At 35.7% G+C, this 20034-nt stretch overlaps 3 protein-coding genes across 3 annotated transcripts; 1 reads left to right on the forward strand and 2 right to left on the reverse strand.

The window, feature by feature from the left end:
* Positions 1–7606: 7606 nt before the first annotated feature.
* Positions 7607–8289, reverse strand: LOC138870253 (uncharacterized). Its single transcript, XM_070148047.1, has 2 exons — positions 7954–8289; positions 7607–7765 (listed from the first exon to the last, which is right to left on the reverse strand). Exons 1-2 carry the CDS (start codon positions 8287–8289, stop codon positions 7607–7609), a joined length of 495 nt encoding a protein of 164 aa, XP_070004148.1.
* A 3256-nt stretch (positions 8290–11545) lies between these two features.
* Positions 11546–12277, reverse strand: LOC104226183 (protein tesmin/TSO1-like CXC 5). The gene has a single exon (XM_009778101.1). It carries the CDS (start codon positions 12275–12277, stop codon positions 11546–11548), a length of 732 nt encoding a protein of 243 aa, XP_009776403.1.
* Positions 12278–14176: 1899 nt separating this feature from the next.
* On the forward strand, positions 14177–14683 carry LOC138870254 (uncharacterized). The gene has a single exon (XM_070148048.1). The coding sequence runs from the start codon at positions 14177–14179 to the stop codon at positions 14681–14683; it is 507 nt and encodes a 168-aa protein (XP_070004149.1).
* The last annotated feature ends 5351 nt before the right edge of the window (positions 14684–20034 follow it).

Consider the following 20034-nt stretch of genomic DNA (forward strand, 5'->3'; position numbering starts at 1 on the left):
TTTTATGGCCCTAAAATGGTAAAATTAAGTAATAGTCACAACAAAGCAATGATTATCGTTCGTTAGGTCGTTTCTGATGGACCAACAAAATTGTAGGCGATTCAAAATCCATCACCCGAATTTATGAAGTTGGTGTGAACATTAGCACACGAAAATCGAAAATTGTTCTGAATTCATGTTTTATGGCCCTAAAACGCCAAAAATTGAGAAACAATCATGGAGTAGCAATGACCATTATTTATTAGGTCATTTCTGATGAGACCACAAAATTTTAGGCGATTCGGAGTCCGTCGCCCGAATACATAAAAATGGCGTGGACATTTGCATGAAAAATTAAAAATCTTCCTGAATTCCTGTTTTATGGCCCTACAACACTAAAAACGAGGAAAATTCATGGCAAAGCCATGATTTTTGTTCATAGGTTGTTTATGATAAGCCCCATTTTTTTTAGGCAATTTGGAGCCCGTCGTCCGAATTCATGAAGATGACATGGACATTAATTAGCACACGAACAATTGAAAATCGTCTTGAATTCCTGTTTTATGGCCCTAAAACGCCCAAAAATGAGGAACGGTCACGGCGAAGCGATAAATATTGTTCATTAGGTCGTTTCTGATGGGCCCACAAAATTTAGGCAATCATAGCTCGTTGCTCCAATTCATGAAGATGACGTGAACATTAGCACACGAAAATTGGAAATCATTCTAAATTCCTGTTTTTTTTGCCCTAAAATGATACAAAATGAGGAACAAACATGGCGAAGCGATGACTATTGTTCATTAGGTTGTTTGTAGTCGGCCCACAAAATTTTAGGCGATTCAGAGCCTGTCGCCCGAATTCATGAAGATGGTGTGGATATTAGCACACAAAAAATTAGAAATCGTCCTAAATTCCTGTCTTATGGTCGTAAACATCAAAAAACGAGGAACAATCATGACGAAGTGATGACTATTTTTTATTAGGTTGTTTCAAATGAATCCACAAAATTTTAGACGATTCGGAACCCGTCGCCCGAAATCATGAAGATGGTGTGGACATTAGCATACGAAAATTGGGATATTTCTGAATTCCTATTTTATGGCCCTAAAAAGCCAAAACATGAGGAACGATCATAGCAAAACAATGATTATTTTTCATTTGGTCATTTTTTATGGGCTCATAAAATTTTAGGTGATTGGGAGCCCGTCCCCAGAATTCATGAAAATGGCGTTGACATTAGCACATGAAAAATTGGAAAACAAACTGAACTCCTGTTTTATGGCCCTAAACCGTCAAAAAAATGAGGAATAGTCATGGCGAAGCAATAACTATTATTCATTAGGTAGTTTCTAATGGGCACACAAAATTTTATGTGATTTGGAGCCCGGCGCCCGAATTCAAGAAGATAGCGTGGACATTAACATACCAAAATTGGAAATCGTCCTGAAATCCTGTTTTATGGCCCTAAAACGCCAACAAACAAGGAACGGTCATGGCGAAGTAATGACTATTGTTCATTAGATCGTTTATGATGGAACCACAAAATTTTAGGCAATTTGGAGCCCGTCGACCGAATTCATGAAGATGGCGTGGACATTAGCACACGAAAAATTAGAAATCGTCATGAATTACAATTTTATGGCCTTAAAAATCCTCAAAACGAGAAACGGTCATGATGAACCGTATTCAACTCGATTGTATTTAAAACAAAAAATCACAAAAACAATAATATTCGGCAGTATTAAAAAAATACAGACCTTTGGAATACATAAATACAGTCGAAAAAATAATGTATTTATACAAAAATATTATGTATTTGAGTGTAGTTGTACATAATACAATATATTTGTATCATTGTATGTGACTCAATAGCAAAGAAGAGAGGAAAGTTCTCCGGAGATGGCGTTTTTCGACCAAGCAAAATAATGTATACATTGTATTAAAACTAATAATGGAGACGAACAAAAATCCGCCCTCAAATCTTCTCCAACGACTCTGCTTCAGATTTCTAAAAGTTTAATCCGTAGTCATGGCCAGATCTGTTCGCCTACTCCCTCTTCGCTTCAGATCTATTCTCTTAGCTTCATAAAGTCCATCATCGCCACCAAAAATGGTTGTTACTACGGGTGCCTTAATGGAAAAGGGAGAGACATTTTGAGGGAGAAGAGAGAGGATTGAGAATCTTGCTAAGAGAGAGAGAGAGAACATAACTGGTATATTTTACGCCTCAATGGTAGGGTATAAAATAAATACTTAGTTTACTATAAAATAGAAAATTTAACTATAGGTAATAATATTTTGAAATTGTTTTGGTTTACAACAAATAGGGTGTAATAGTTTGCTATAGGAGGTAAATTTCCTTTATGAAACTTGGTAAGAGTTGTCCCTCTGTGGTTAGGTCATTTCAATAATCTTTTTGCAGAAACGATCCCAGATAACCATTCTAAAGGGCTACTATTTAGAAATTAGCCAGTACGTCCTGAATTTCAATTTTTCTAACAAAAATATTTTGAATTGTTCTGAAGTTAAAATTTTTAGTTTAACATTTCAACACAAAATAAATACTGACTAATCTCTAAATAGCATCCCTGAGAATGGATATTTATGCACTTGCCCCAGTCTTTTTTGATAAGTGTGGTATCCCGGTTAGCTTACGCTCACCTAGATTAATTTTACGAGGTACTTGCTATCTCTCATTAACACAAGTACTAGGTAACTCAGTCTAGTAAGACCTCGACATATGAAAAGAAATAAAAATTTTACCTCCTATAGCAAACTATTACACTCTATTTATTATAAACCAAAACATTTCAAAATATTATTACTTATAACTACCTTTTCTATTTTATAGCAATATAGGTATTTATTTATACCTACTATTGAGGCATGAAATATGCAAATTATGTTCTTTCTCTATCTCTTCCTTTTCTCTCTCTCTCTCTCTATCTATCTATCTATCGGCAAGAATTTCAATCCTCTCTCTTCTCCTTCAAATCAGCAGAATCGTCGACGTCATTATCGTGGTTGTCGTCAAAATTGTCGGCGTCATCATCCACTATTGGCTCATCCTCTTAGGCGAACAAATCTGGCCATGGCTACGCAGGAGAAGATTTGAGGGCTGGGTTTTTGTTCGTCTCCATTTTATTTTTAATACAATGTATATAATATTTTGCTTGGCCGGAAAACGCCATCTCCGGCAATTTTTTTCTTCTTCTTTGCTATTTAGTCACATATAATGATACAAATACATTATAATATGTACAAGTACACTCAAATACATTATATTTTGTATAAATACATTATTTTTTCGCCTATATCTATGTATTTCGAAGGTTTATATTTTTTTAATACAGTTGAATATCTCTGTATTTTGTATTTTTTGTTGTTTGAATACAGTAAAATTGAATACAATATATAATAGTGAATAATGAATATTTGTGAATTGAATATAATGTATACAGTCGAATTGAATCTATTTCTTGATTTTTTGTTGTTTGAATACAATAGAATTCAATATAGTGAAATTGAATACAATTCAATATTGCGCTTTCCGTTATTAAACACTCGTAATCACTATTTTTTAGGCAAATTACCCCACTGTATTTATAAATACATTTGCGCGAATACAATTAAACAATTGTAATCCATTTTTTTAGGCGGATTACCTCGTATTTATAAATACAGTCGCGCGAATACATGGAATGCAACATAGTAGCAGCAAAATTTATGTAGAATTGATTTTGTTGAGTTAATAGGAGTGATACACACTAATTGATCCTCTTTCCATTGTTAAATGGCTGGAATTCCCTATTTTTAGGCGAAATTCCACTACTGTATTCATGAATACAGTAGCGCAAATACAGTGAATACAGTCGCGTAACAACTAAATAGTAGCTATAGGAAGTAATTATGTATATGGTAGCTATATGAAGTTAATATCCACTAAATAATAGTTGTTTCTAAAAATTCCTCAAAAGAAATCACCTATTTTTTTGCCTTCGCTGAAGTTTGAACCCAACTCTCAGCCCACTTCATAGACCACTAAGCAGGGCATTTGCATCTATATCCGCTTTTTGTGTCACGTTTTAACTTGTGCCCGCTTTGCAAAAAACAAATGCAAGCGTACCCGCTTTTTCGCATAACTTCAGCGTACGGGGCTGAAGTGGCAAAGGCAATCACGCAAAATTTCAGCATTCTAGTAGACGGGCCTGAAGTAACAAGTGTGTTGAACCAAGTGTGCTGAAGTTTTTGTTTGTAATTGTTGAACTAAAGCATAGTAGCTGAAGTTTTGTTCTCTATTTGCATTGCTGAAGTTTTTGTTTTTGTAACTGGGGAACTCCAGCTCTAGAGCTGAAATTTTTGCTTTGTAACTGGCGAACTTCAGCTCTATAACTGGGGAACTCCAGCTCTAGAGCTGAAGTTTTTGCTTTGTAACTGGCGAACTTCAGCTCTAGAGCTGAAGTTTTTGTTTTTGTAACTGGCAAACTTCAGCTTTAGAGCTGAAGTTTTTGTTCTGTAACTAGCGAACTTCAGCTCTAAAGCTCTAGAGCTGAAGTTATTTAGTTCATTTGTAAAAATTTCTAACACTATATAAAGAAGAAGGAGAAGGAGGAGTAAAACCTGTTCAATACTAGCCTAAAGATAATATGTTAAAGTTCTATTTTTACTCAGTTTAAGTTCCTAAGGGAAGTGTCATAGGATATTTACACCGGGGAAATATTGTTTTATCTTTTGTACTATTTTTACGATTTAGATTCTACATTTCTTTTCTTTAGCTGATCAGTTTATTGTTCTAAGGTCTAAGACAATTGAATCGACTGGGTCACACACGTAATCAGACACCAAAGACATATGACAATGACACATATGGCTCTTTCTTTAGTTCCATAGCAGCACCAACAATAGCAGAAGAAAGAAGAAGAAAACGAAGGAGGAGAAGGAGGAGGAGAAAGGGGGCTGAAATTATTTAAAAAGTAGGTACATGTTAAAAGTTTTTAAAAAATAGGTATATGTCAAATGTGGGCGACCAAATAAGGCACCCCATGCAATTTTTACCCACTAAGCTATAAACCTCGGTTGACAGGTCATTTCAATAATCTGCAACAACAACTGTTAAAAGAGAACACTCCACTAAAGTACTATATGTCCTTTGGACAAAATTTTCAGACATTGATGGAAATGAAACTTTATACATTCTGGGAAATTCAGCCGTGTTAAATCATTTGCTTTGATATTTTATACATACACAAATAAAAAACTAGGAATGTAATGAAATTTCTCTTCAAAAGAATATCACCAATTTAAATAAGAAGAAAGACAAGGGGAAATTAGAGATGGGGAAGGACCAAAATAAATTAGTAAACATTAGAAACCTATATAGACAGCAGTAACTCTTAAGTTGTTAATTGTTAGTAGTATTATGGTTTCTAATATAACTACTTCTCTTAGAGTAGTTTGCAATAGTGTAACTGTAGCGCAAATGTTGCTCAAGTCACTTCTCATTACTTTTCATAACTCATCTATCTCAGACAACATAGTAATAACAATAACAAAACTAGTGAAATCAATCTCCACAAGTGGGGTCCGGGAGGGTAGTGTGTACGCAGACCTTACCCCTATCCTGGGGAGGTAGAGAGGTTGTTTCCAAAAGACCCTCGACTCGAGAGGATGAATACAAACAATCAAATATCAACAACAATAGCCAGAAAAATAATAACAACAATGTAAGAACTAGAAAAAATAGATGAAGGAAAGCAATAGCACTAGCAATAGCAACAAGGCACAAGCAGCGAAAAACTGAAGCGAAAGATAGTAAGAAGTAGCCGTAATACTAGCACTCTAGGAACAACAACGAGATACTACTAGACTTGCCCCAAACAACCCGGTAAGGATCAGAAAAACGCCCGACAACATAGTAAACAGCTAGATTAAAATCTTTACAAGTGAGGATAGGTCAAATATAAACACACGATAAATGCAAAGAAAGTGGTATCTTTCCCTTTTCAGTGGATAATGGGTATGCCCTTCTACCCTTCTCTACTTATATACTGAACTTGGTTCACAGATAGAATTTTGAACTCGTGTGCACCTACAACATATCTCGATACTTTTCTTTTTCATAGAGCTTATATTAGATACCTTATAACTATCAACTGACTGCTGCTCAGAGATTGAACTTTCCCATAGGAGGAACATCACCTCTCATTACTCTCCAAGGGCCGCCATAAAACATCGGCTTCATTAGAGGCACTTCTTGCCCAGGGTGTTCTTCCCAGTATTTTTCCTGTTATTATAGTGGGGAAAAGCTCTTACATTAAGACAAGAATTTAGAACAAACAGTAAACTAAAGGCTGAAAAAGTAAATTTGATTCTTAACATACAAGGGAAAGTCATCTACTTTGTACAAATGAGTACTTCTATATAGCTCATATGATACAGAACATGAGTAAGCTACTTATCTTCTGAGATGGCAATGACTTATACAAAACATTTTTAAAAAAGGCTATAGCTAGAGGGAAAGATAACTTATTCCGAAAAGCAGATGCATACTGAAAAATAAGAATTAGATCAAAGGAGAAGAAGCAAAAGAAATGGATCAATGTGACTAGATAAGACAGAGACAAATTCAGATGATTCTCCTACCTTGACTGCAATATCTTTTCAGATAGGGAGGTCAAATCAAACTATGTACGAGTCCCGACCATAGGATTTGCACATTGAAAATACTAAACTGATAACTGAAGCTTGTTCATGAACTAAAAAATGATCAATCATAGTTTAGAACCATTTATTATAAAAATCAAATTAATGAAACTTCTGAATAATGAGTGGAGCTCTTTTTCTGACAAGTAAATCATGTGTTGAACTTCCATTCTTTAAAGTTGCACTTTCCATGTATAAATGAGCAAGTAGCAAAAGTTAAGAGTTTGATTTATAATAACTCATCATTGACTCAACGACCCTCTTCTAAACAAAGTAGCAAGGTGAAGGAAGTTAGCACGAGCAGGCTAACATGACACAATTATATGCATTTCCACTCAATCCTGCATTTGTCCAACTAACTATATCGGGGGTTTTATAATCCCGCTCTACCCCTCCAACCAAAAAACGCAGTGGTGCTTTCAAGTTCCAAAAGTAACTTCATGAAGTTTCAATTCCAAGTTTTTCCAAACAAAAGGCCAAGCATTTAGTGTAACAAAATTAAGGACCTAAAGCAACTATACCTTGTAGAGTTGCTCAGTGATGGCTGCCCCAATAACCCCTGTATAAAATGCACAAACATAGATTGTGACAAGAGGTGTAAACGATTTTGGTCTCCTAAATGGTTCGACCATATCCCATAGAATTGTCTTCTCCCACTTTGTGTACACATAATCTGCATATTTCCTCCACATATAGGTTGCCATTTCCACGATATCCTTTAATTATCAGCTGAACTGCATGGAGGAAATATCTCGTTAATTTACAGATGTAGCTGTTCACATGCAGAAAAGATGATTTATTAAGGATACTTTTGTTTAATGCAGGACATATCAACATTAGATAACTCGTATTACTGCAAGTTTATCGGCATAAAAGCAGTCTTACAAATCATTCTATAAAAACATAATGTTAATATGGATCAAGACTATACTAAAAGAACCAATATTGGTTCCCCAATCAACCCCCTTCTTATGTGAAGGTGTTGACCATTCATGGAATTGGTTCCCCAATCATCTAATTTGTCCGACAACTTCTCCACAGTCACATTATTTGAACTAGCATTGTCAACTGTGACAGTGAAAATCTTTTGCAAACCCCACTCACGCAAATATCAATAATACACCTTGCCATATCTTCACCTTTATGACTAGTAATTGGAGAAAAGTTAAAAATTCTTTTATGCATAATCCATTCACTATCAATCCAATGTGCTGTGATGCACATATAGTTAATTTTTTGAATAGAAGCCCATGTATCAGTGGTAAGACTTACTCTTTGACTTGTTCCTTTAAGAAACTTCATTAGTTTGTTTTTTTCCACATTAAAAAGAGCAAAACAATCCCGTGTAACAGTAGTACGGGAAGGAATATGAAAACAAGGTTGTGCCACTTTCATAAAGTTTCTAAAGCCTTCCTTCTCAACAAAACTAAATGGAAGTTCATCAACAATTACCATACCACACAAAGCCATCCTACACTCTTCTTGATCAAATTTCCATGGAATAAGATCACCTTTATTACCCCCCGGTAATGCTTGATATTGTAATAGTTTTTGACCTTTTTCAACATTATAAGGATTCTTTGGACATTTATCAACATGACTATTCATTTGTGTCGTACTTTTGCTTTTTGTCACAAAATATTCTTGTCCACAAAATCTACCTACGTATTTATTATTTCCTTTAGCATCAACTTTTTCTTCAAACAAATCCCATGCCCGAGATCGTTTTATCCTTTGTTTTGTAACTTTCGAGTGAGGAAATTAGGAACAATAAGGGTAGAGGAAAATGGAAATAATAAGTTAGGTCAGAGGAAATTGTATTATAGAATAGGGGTTTAGTTGTCTTTTTAGTATATCTTATATATCGATAACCGGAGAGGACGAAATCGAAATCGAAATCGATAACTGTCACACCTCCTTTTTCGCCCGCGAAGGGGCGCGGAAGGGAGTTTTTTCCAATTAAAGGACAATCGAAACGGGATTTATTTATTTATTTCAGAGTCGCCACTTGGGAGATTTAGGGTGTCCCAAGTCACCAATTTTAATCCCGAATCGAGGAAAAGAATGACTCTGTATTACAGTCCGCGAACCAGAAATCCGGATAAGGAATTCTGTTAACCCGGGAGAAGGTGTTAGGCATTCCCGAGTTCCGTGGTTCTAGCACGGTCGCTCAACTGTTATATTCGGCTTGATTATCTGATATAATACATATTATAATTTATGTGCTTTTATCAACTTTAAACCGCTTTTATTAATATTATTTTTTAGAATTGCAACGTCGTGAAAGTGCATTTCGAACCACATCGCAATCAATCCACCCATGGTTGTTGACACGTTTTGACTCCGTTGAGATTTGGATTTGGGTCGCATAAATGCGCACCTGAGTTTAGGGATGTAGTATTATTAAAATCGCGCCTAAAGAATCTAACGCTTTATTACTTTGGAGAATGCCATGAAATTTGCTAAACGGCCCATCTCGAAATCTATGTATTCAATTAAACATTTATTGAGGGCCCCGTAATTGGTGCGTTTTATTGGGCGAGGCTCATCTCATTTATTTTAAAAGGACAATCCTAAAATGCCTACATTTTTCTCTATTAAATTTGTCTCTACAAAATGAAAGAGAGAAAGTCTTAATTTATTTACATGCTTGAGTTGTTATAGTAGGCTTTCGAATATGATTCATAAAATCTGAAAATGATGCAATCAGGACAGTCCGTTGCCAATGCGGGTCCATGCCCAACGTGTATGGCATAAAACTAGACCTGAGTCATCTTATTCACATGTTACTACCTAGTTACATTATACTAGACATGTTCACAGTTTGTCAAATTAAAAAAAAAAACTTAGCAATTTAATTTTAATCGTAGACCATTTACATGCTGAAATTAACCAATAGTATTTAACTAAACAATATTCCTACAAGTTCCGAAATGGTCTATTCGTTTGATGAACTAACGTGCTTTTTGAGACATGGTAATCATCCAACAATAACGAATTAACTAGACGGAGTTACTACACCATTTATTTATTTTTAGGCAATATATAGATAGTTCATCCATTAAGCTATCGTCAGATGTTCCACTATATATTTTAAAACAGCTACATGATTCTGATTAGAGTAAGCTAAATAATTTATATATACAAATAAAATTCAGAATATAATTAAAATAAATTCAGAACTTCAACTCTTCATTTTCGTATTCATGCTTCATGTTTCAGTTTACAGTAACCAGCGTGTTAGTTGTGTACCTGATATTGGAAGCAAAAGAAAAGGGAGATCAGCAGAAATTCAGTAGCATACAACAACAGCAACACCCGGTAACCAGCAACAACCAGCAACGAGAAACCAGTGACAGATTTTAAAATCAAGATAAAAATCCAGAAACACCAACAACAATCAACGGACAGAAGCCAAGGGAATCTTTTCAGATTTGAAAGACTAGTTAATGTTCAACCCTTAATTTCTGAATCCGTATATCAGAATATTTAAATTATATATCAGGTGTATATACTCTTCTTTTGAATTTCCAGGATGTTTTTCTTTGTATTTTTGGAAGTCTTAATATTTTCGGAATTTTTCTCTCTCTTCAATATTCAGCTCCCTTTTTTTCTCTATCTTTTCTCTGTCCTCCCTAAAATCTGTTCAAGTCTATCCTATTTATCTCCCATCTCAAACCCTTTAATCAATTAATCAAATAATAAAAACAACCACTTTCTCTTACCAAACCCACTACTACATAAAAATACAATTATTATTTATTTAATCAACTTTTCTTGAGTCCCACAATCCCACTATGTCTTGTTCCCCATTTTTGATTAAACAAGTGCATTATTCCCCACCATTATGTCTTGTCCCCCATTATTGATTAAACAAATGCATTATTCCCCACCATTATGTCTTGTCTCCCATTATGAATTATTTTAATATTATTAAAATATTATTTAATCTTAATGGACAGAGCACTCAAAATAAACAATTGTTCAGATTTTCAATTCCAAAAATACCCCTCCGACCTTACTGAAATTACTATTTTAACCCTGAAAATACTGCATTTCACCAATCTACCCCGTCAGCTATAACCAATTCACCTAATCAATACTAACCAAAATATAACAGCTATAACCAATTCCTAATCAAATTTTATGAACAAACTCAAAATAAATGATGAACAACAAAGAAACAACTGGAATTATTTTGACTGAACAATATTTTTAACAACAAACCTATTTTCAGATTCAACAACAATAACAAACAAATATATTCAAATCATTGAGCTCAAATTCAAATTAAACTTAGACAAAATAAATAAACAGATTCAAATCACTAAACTCAAATAATCAATTGATCTTCAAATTAAATCCAACAATATTACAACAAAGATGTATGATTCAAACTAAATCAAAAAATTTAAAACCAAAACATAAACTCACATTAAATCACTGGATTAAAAATGAATTTCAAACAAAAAAATGAACACGAATTAAATCTATATTAAACAACAAACATGATGGGTTCAAACGATTTAAACTAATATTTTTCTATATTAAAACTAAATCCTTTTAAATTAATAAAACAAACTGAAAAAATAATTAATTGAACTTCAACTTAAATCTAACAACATTATAATTAAACTAACAATTTCTACAAAAAATAAACAAGAAAAATGAAACAAACTGAAGAAAATAACAAAACGATAAACATGAAATTAATATCGAACATATTTAATTTCAGATCCGAAAATATCAAACAAATTACGGACAGAATCGAAACGTAAACCAACTAACCGGATCGGAACGACGACGAACTCGAACGAAAACAAAACTCGAACCATGACTGCCAACAAACTAACGGATCTTGACTTCAACGACAAACCCACCTTCCTTTTAACCTTGACGAACTCAAAACGACAAACAACGACCTCGACGAATTGAAACTGAAGCTCGACGAGCAGCAGTTGTTTGTGGTTAAGCAGTGGCAGCCTTTGTTATGCTTTTCCAAGACTAAGACATCCCCAATTTCCTCCTTATCATCTCGAGCTCCATGTGGACTGCTGGCGATTTTAGGCCTGAATGCATGTGGATTACGCTCTAAAGTAGCTTCAACTGCTTCACGTCTAGCAGGCTCATTTTCGACATTATTATGACAATTGTTACAATTGCACCCATCACAGTATATGCCAGATGCAAAGCATTCACAATACAACTTTAGACATCGAGAGTGTTTGCAGTTACACTGCTTCTGCTTTTTAGGAGTACCATCTTTTACCTCACTAACACTTTGCCTTGGTCGTGCTCTTGGAGAATCTGGTTTCAGAGGAGGTCGTATTGAAGGATGAGTAGTCGGCACCGCAGTTTGTTTCGTCGGCATTAACACCATGTGTTGCTGCGTCTGTGGCCTTTGCAGTTGTATCGATTTCACAAGCGGTTGAATCTGCTTTGTTTGCTCTGGCATAACGGTGGTCGGAGATTGACCACTACTGCCACCGAACACCGTGAAATCCAGCTGTCTAGCCAGCTTCTTCGCCGGAAAATCCACAGCCACATGCGGCTGCCCCGTAGTAGCTGAACATCCTGGGCAGTCCGGGTCGTCCATGGCTGGACGTTAGCAGAAGCAACTGTGGCGAGCTGCAGCTCGTCCATGGCTGGACGTAGCAGGAGCGGAGCAGCAGCGACGGGCAGCAGGAGCGGAGCAGCAGCAGCGACGGGCAGCAGTAGTGGCGGAGCAGCAGCAACGACGGACTGGTTTGGTGGAGCTGGGTTTTGACGACGATTTTCCGGCGACGTGACGACGAAGAAGAAGGTAAAGCCTAGCAGCTCGCGCAACGGCTGATGGAGCTTGACGAAGAAGAAAAGGCAGCAGCCATGGCGATACAGTAGGGTCATTTGGTTGAAGACGATGAAGACTGTGTGTGTGTGTTGTTGTGTGTGTGTGTGTGTGTTGCTGTGGGGGGGGCAGCTATGGGAGGGGTTCTTGGTGAAGCTTTGGAGAAGAAGAAGAGAGGGGGGGGCAGATGGTTAGGTCTTGTTTTTTAGGGTTTTGCCTTTTTTGTTCAAGAATGAAAATAGAAAGGGTGGGGGTGAGGTTTTGGGTTATGGACTGGGTCGACCCGGTTTGAAATGGACCGGGTCGTAGGGGGAAGATTGGGTATCCTTGGGCTTGTGGTTTAAAATTGAAGAAGAGGCCCAATCCGATTTTCGTCTATTTTTTGTTCTTTTTTCTTTCACTTATTGATAAAACTAAAATGTATGAAATTAAATTATAAAAACCAAAATTATCTAAAAATACTAATTAACTTCTAATAATAATTATCACCCAAAATTAAACATCAAATAAAATCAAATCACACAATTTGGACTATTAAATGCTAAAAATGCAAAAGATGCCTATTTTTGTAATTTTTTCATTTTGTAAAACAAACTTAATTACTCCTAATTGTAGAATTACATATTAAATGCAAATGCGACATATTTTTTTATATTTAACCAATAAACATGCATAGACGAAATATAAATAATTATCCAAAAGTGCCACGAAAATTCAAACATTGCACACAAAGGAAAATTGTTTTATTTTGAATTTTTGGGAGTAATTCTCATACAGGGCAAAAATCACGTGCTCACAATAACTCGATAAGAAAATTTTCGAAATCGAAATCGAAATGGATAAATTGATATCGATAAATCGATAACAAATAATCGATTCGATTTATCGATAAACCGATTCAAATGCACACCCCTACACATAGGTATTTATAATACCTTAACTCTGCACTTGTGGTGTTAAAAACATTACACAATGTGGTCACTTATAAAGTAATTGTAGATTTATTTTTATGACAAATATTAATTAGTAAACTGATTAAGATATCTAACTCACTATTACCAGTAGCGTAGCAAACCTATGTGTCAAGGGTGGTCAAGCGTACATCCTTCGCCGAAAAATTATACTGTATATAATTGTCTTTGTATCGTGAAAAAAAGGAGATTAAACACCGAAAAAATTCTCTCTCTAGAATAAAAATTTCCTCTTAGTGAAAGCTAGTAATGGGTAGGAAATCGAAAGCTGGAGGAGGAGAAAAACAATGGCAGAGCAATGTCATAAATGGAGGAAAGCAGAATGTACCGCAATCTACAGATGCGAAGAAAACTAAAAGTATTAATGTGCTCCAAGGAATTGCACCGCTGAATTTAGCAAAAGGAACGATGGATCAGACGCCAAACCAATGCAAATTGGTAAATAGAAGTGGAAACAGCAACAGGCAGAGTCACGGGAAGAGCTCATGGGCGAATATGGTAGAAGAAGAAGCGATGGAGGAAGCAAAGGCGGAAAAACCGCAACAAACTGTGAATTCATGGAGTAATATAGTGGGGCCGATTCCTCAAACTGAAGGATTCGACTTGAGTAGTGAGGAATTGACATATCAAAATATGAAAATCACAATTGACGATATTAAGGAGGAGGTCGAATACTGGAAATCAACAGTGATTTGATATGCATGTGCTGGGATCTAATCCACCTCTAGCAGTTATAGAAGGTTATTTCAAAAGAATTTGGGGAAATAGAGGAATTGACAAAGTTGCAGTAGTGAATAAGGGAGTTTTCCTTGTGAGATTTCAATCTGAAGAAGCTAGAAACAGAACAGTTGAGGAAGGAGTCCAGATGTTTGATAAAAAGCTAATAGTAATCAAGCCTTGGAAGCAGGACATTGATATGAAAAAGGAGACAATTGACAGGATTCCTATATGGATTAGGCTAATAGGATTGGACATCAAATACAGGGGGAATAATGTACTTGCTAAAATTGCAGGAATGGTAGGAAAACCATTGAAGGCAGATAGTGCTACATCACAAAAGGAAAGACTTACATTTGCTAGGATACTTGTTGAGGTATCAATTAATCAACAGTATCCATCAACAATCATGTTTGAAAATGAATATGGGAAGATTATAGAACAAAGAGTAGTGTATGAATGGAAACCAGTACATTGTCCCACCTGAGGATTCATAGAGATTGTACACTCATATTATTTGAAATAAAATACTATGATTGGTGCAATATTTTTCGATCTTGATTTTATTTTCTTGACGCAATTTAATTTTATTTTCTTGAAAATCTGTTTGCAACTAATTTTCAACATATGAAAAGTAAACTGCAACCACAAAAGAATAAAGTAATTTTATTGATAAACATTGCGGGTTACAACTCTGTTTATCCTTTGATTCTTCCTCCGAATTGTCCTCCGTGATTCGAGGACTGGATCAGCTTATTCTCGAACATAAGATGATGCAAACCTTCATGGGATGTATTTGATCTCCATAAAAGTCGATCATTGTATGGATATTCCTCGTGAAGTACTTGATTATCAAGAAGACCATCTATTGATCACGATATTATTTTATGCCTTGATCTCTTTGTGAATATCACAAGAGTTTATGGGATTTTGTGACACATAACCCTTATTATAGGTGTGAGTTAGGGTTTAGGGTAGAGTAACCTCCAAGAAACCCTAATAGACTTCTAAGATTTCAAGAGTCCTATAGTATCTTTAATTTAGAATTTGGCTTGATCCCTTAAAATTTTGATATCTACAAATGCCCCCTACTTCAAGGTTTGTCGGGGTGTGGGCTTGCCGAAACTTTAAGACGAGACATGAAGTACTCTACATCGCAACAAATGATTTTGAAACTTGGAGTTTTCGATTTACAGGAGGAAGAGATGAAGGGCAGAACTGGTCCCACTGAGCGTGCCAATTTGTTTGCAACTAATTTCCAACATATGAAAAATAAACTGCAACCACAAAAGAATAAAGTGATTTTATTGATAAACATTGCGAGTTACAACTCTGTTTATCCCTTAATTCTTTCTCTGAATTGTCCTCCGTGATTCGAGGGTTGGATCAGCTTATTCTCGAACATAGGATGATGCAAACCTTCACGGGATGTATTTGATCTCCATGAAAGTCGATCATTGTATGGATATTCTTCTTGAAGTACTTGATTATCAAGAAGACCATCTATTGATCACGATAATATTTTATGCCTTGATCTCTTTGTGAATATCCTAAGAGTTTATGGGATTTTGTGACACATCTTCAAGGGAATATGTGTCATGACCCAAATCGAAGGGGCTGTGACGGGCACCCGGTGCCTTACTCAACCGAGTGCCAACGTAACATATCTTTCTTATCATACTATCATGGGTAAATGAACTAAAAAACCTGTCATGAGATAACAAGAATAAAACATAAGGGAATACTCAACATATGATGATCCAACATGATATACAAACTTATACATGTGACATACGGGCCTATAAGGCCGACATGACCATTTATAAACTCAAAACATATGCTGACAAGGCCATACAAGTATCCATACACCTAACATTTATCTACAAGCCTCTAAGAGTACATAAAATCATAAAGGACGGGACAGGGCCCCGCCATACCAATCAATACATATCCAAAGCATACTGACCAAATAGGCAATTCCGGAGCAACTAGAGTGCACCAAGACCTTCCGCTGAGCTAATAGCCTACTTGGAGGACTGTCAGCCTATCAATCAAGACCTACGAGCATGAAATGCAGCATCCCCAAGCAAAAGGAACATCAGTACGAATAAAGTACCGAGTATGTAAGACAGGAAAACATAAACAAGAACAATAATGTAAAGAGAGATAGATGAGATACAACCTGTAACATCTGAGTGTCTCTGGGAGCTACTGACATGAAATGCATAATGTATATATACATAAATTTTAAAAAACGTACGACTCTATGGGCATCATCATCATATCGTACCCGGCCTCAAAGAGGACCCAGTAAAAACGTACTCGACCATCATAAGGCTCGGTAGAATCATACTCGATCATGTAGAGCTCGGTAAACCCAACTGACCAGTGGTTGCACAATAGGTGCCGCACCCGACCGACTATAGCGCGGCTCGGTAGAGTAAAATAGATACTATATACAATGCATGCTGGACTCATGGAATCACGTTCTAAACCTTTCGGAGTGACCTAAGGTCGTTGCACCTTCGATTAATATTATGTACATCTATACCATCAATATGAACCTCAGTAGAATTTAAGGATCATACATACTTGCTTAGAATAAATTTATAAGGAAATAACAACATGGGCAACCTTAGTTGCTTGGAGTAGATCCGTTATGAAATAACGTATCATTTATGTTTATTTCATTTTAGATCATGCCAAAAGAAAGAAGGAAGTGCCTTAATATACCTTAAACCCGTTGAGTCCTTAATACCTTCCAAGCAACTCTTCAAACAAGTCAACTTAATCTATCATAGTATAAGGATATTCAAAATCAGTGCTGAGCAAAGGCTAAGTCTGTAACTTAAGCTAGTAGCTTATTTACGTAAATTCGGGCAACATATCCCCTGTAACAAAGGCCTCCTCCAATACCATATACCAACAACAACAACCAGAGAAATCCATCAACATATAAATATCAATAACAAGATACCATATAACAACAACAAGTCACAACTACTTCACGACGCACGACAAGCTCCGATTGAAATCCGTATAACCCATATCACCCCTTATAGACTTCTTACATTAACTTAACAGTATCATTAACATGATAATGAAGTCATTCATCAATGATTCCATCCTTATACCATATATTTATAACAAAAGAAACAATCATCAACTCCAACTATCTTCAATTAGTAACTTTATTCACTATTCATGTCTACTCCATCCATTTAACTTAATCAACATCAATATAACCTTAAGAACATGCAAAAACACAATACACATACCTCATACAGTAACTTCAAGTCAAAATCCAAGTTATATTCAGCTTACAACAACCCTCAATGGCAATACAACACCATAGAAGTGACTTAAGCTAATCCAAGTATTATCTTGTAGTTTATCATCTTAACAACTTAACCAACATAAAATTAAGCGTAAGCACAATAAGTAGGATGTTATACTCAACTTAGCCAGTAGCAACAACTTGAAATTTCAGCCAAACACAGCCCACAACAATCCTCAATGACAACACAACCTCAAAGAGGTATTGTTCTTTACTAGAACTAAGTTTTGATGTTGAAATATGGTGTTATCACTTTGGAATCACTTCAAACCCTTGTGGTATCTATTTAGAAGGATTAGGAGAAGTTTGGAGACGAAGTTGAATTGAAAATGAGTTAAAAAATAGACGTCCAAATCGTTTATAAAGTGAAGTAGGTCGACCACCGCCTAAGTGGGTCCCATTGGGAGCTGCTTGCGCGGTCTCGTGAAAATGCGAATATCTCTCTACTCCGATGTCGTATCGATGAGCGGTTTAATGCGTTAGAAACTAGACTCACAAATCTTCAATTTGGTAGGTAGATAACCCAATAATTCGAAGTATATTTGGAGAAAGATCAGCTACATTGGACCTAATTTTCAGCATATTTATGAATGTAACTTGTGGTGGCCTTTGCCAACTTTTTTTCCATAACTTGCTTGCCTTAAAAACATAGCAAATGACTATCATACGACTAAAATAACTCATAGAATAACCTCCTTATAATGTTAATAACCCTAGTCTCACCTCAAAGTACATGTTATAATATTCCAAACTTGTCGATTTTCGACGAAACTTGTTTTCTTCAATTGGTTTTATTTCTAAGCTTTCCAACCCTCTTGGTACTCGTTATTCATGATCTTAAAGATTTGTAACCTCCAAGATAACATGATGAACTTACATTATGTACTTTAAAAAACGATCTCATTTTTGAACTTACATAAATTGGCTTACAACGTACTCTCACGTACGAAAACATGGTATGTAACAATATGTAACCCTTATTATAGGTGTGAGTTAGGGTTTAGGGTAGAGTAAACTTCAAGAAACCCTAATAGACTCCTAGGATTTCAAGACTCCTGTAGTATCTTTAATTTAGGATTTGGCTTGATCCCTTAAAATTTCGATGTCTACAATATTCACTAACTGAGACAACATGAAAAAACATAGAATATAATATTCATGTACTCTGAGATCTAAAAAAATCACATTTTAACCCCACGGCTAAATAAAACTTACTTCTCTTCATAAAATATCTTATTTGCTACGGTACGATTGAAATATCTATTACCTAACAACAGAATATTCCTAATTTTAGAATAATAGTTAGATTAGAGAAAGTAATGATATATTAATACATTACAGTCACATTCAGAATTTTAATGCAACGAACGTGGAATATCACAAGCAATTACTTCTTTTAAAAAAAATGGTATTAATATAAATATATATTTCTTTAAAAATTTCGACCACATAAACATGAATCAATGAATCATCACCTAAGATTGCAATATGCGATAAGGGTTCGAGCCTTGAGAACTAATGTGTCTTTGGTAGGGACGATTCATACTCAAAGTGATGGATTATCTTGCCTGATTCGAATTAACCGAACCTCAAAACGAATTAGTTGCACCGTAAAGTAGATACCGAACATCCAATAAAAAACAAAAGCAGATCCAATGTGCTAAGTACTGCACTATTGTAGAATTATATTAAAATAAATCTTGGGCCTAACTCATACCCCAAAGCTAGTTCGAAGAGAGGATGATTGCCCAAGCCTTACAAGGATACCAGAGATCTCATCCTGGTCCGATGTGGGATTCATTGCATTCATTACCCCCCTCACGCCTCGATTCAAACATTTTTATTCGGGGTTTCACTGTCCTATCTGGAGTGTTCACAATCATGGACAAGGAGTATTTCCACTCCTCTCAATTGGTCCGGGGGCATTCCACCCCTCTTTCTAGGGCCCACATCGATCACGAGCCTCACTCTAATACCTCTTGGGTCTAACTTCCAGTGACGAATTCAGGATTTTAAAGTCATGGGTGCTAATCGATAAAAATTCCAAAAGAAGAGAAAAAATGAATATTGTGGGTGCTCAGTCAATATTTATAATGTACATATTTTTATAATTGCCTCGGTAAATTTACTACATATGGTCAAAAGTAATGGGTGCTTAATCACCCACAAATGCCAATGTGGATCCGCCACCGCTAACTTCCCACCCCAAAGGTTAGCTTGAAAGGAGAAAGATTGCCAAGCCTTATGCTACACCGGGAATCTTGTCCCAGTCTAATGTGGGATTCATTCCATTCATCAAACTACCATTTAAGCTTTTAGCAAAATACAGTGAGACACAAACCAATATATACATACAGATTCATACTCAAAGTGATGGATTATCTTGCCTGATTCAAATTATCGAACCTCAAAACGAATTAATTGCACCCTAAAGTAGATACCGAACATCCAATAAAAAACAAAAGCAGATCCAATGTGCTAAGTACTGCACTATTGTAGAA

The sequence above is a fragment of the Nicotiana sylvestris genome, chromosome 6 (assembly GCF_000393655.2).
Source record: "Nicotiana sylvestris chromosome 6, ASM39365v2, whole genome shotgun sequence".
Classification (NCBI taxonomy): Eukaryota; Viridiplantae; Streptophyta; class Magnoliopsida; order Solanales; family Solanaceae; genus Nicotiana; species Nicotiana sylvestris.

Bases quoted from the DNA above. Each gene is read 5' to 3' on its own strand.
- LOC138870253 (XM_070148047.1), bottom strand. From the start codon at position 8,289: ATGAATAGTCATGTTGATAAATGTCCAAAGAATCCTTATAATGTTGAA. The intron at 7,766-7,953 runs GTAAGTCTTACC...GGTTTGCAAAAG, and splicing joins TTAAAGGAACAAGTCAAAGA to ATTTTCACTGTCACAGTTGA.
- LOC104226183 (XM_009778101.1), bottom strand. From the start codon at position 12,277: ATGGACGACCCGGACTGCCCAGGATGTTCAGCTACTACGGGGCAGCCG.
- LOC138870254 (XM_070148048.1), top strand. From the start codon at position 14,177: ATGCATGTGCTGGGATCTAATCCACCTCTAGCAGTTATAGAAGGTTAT.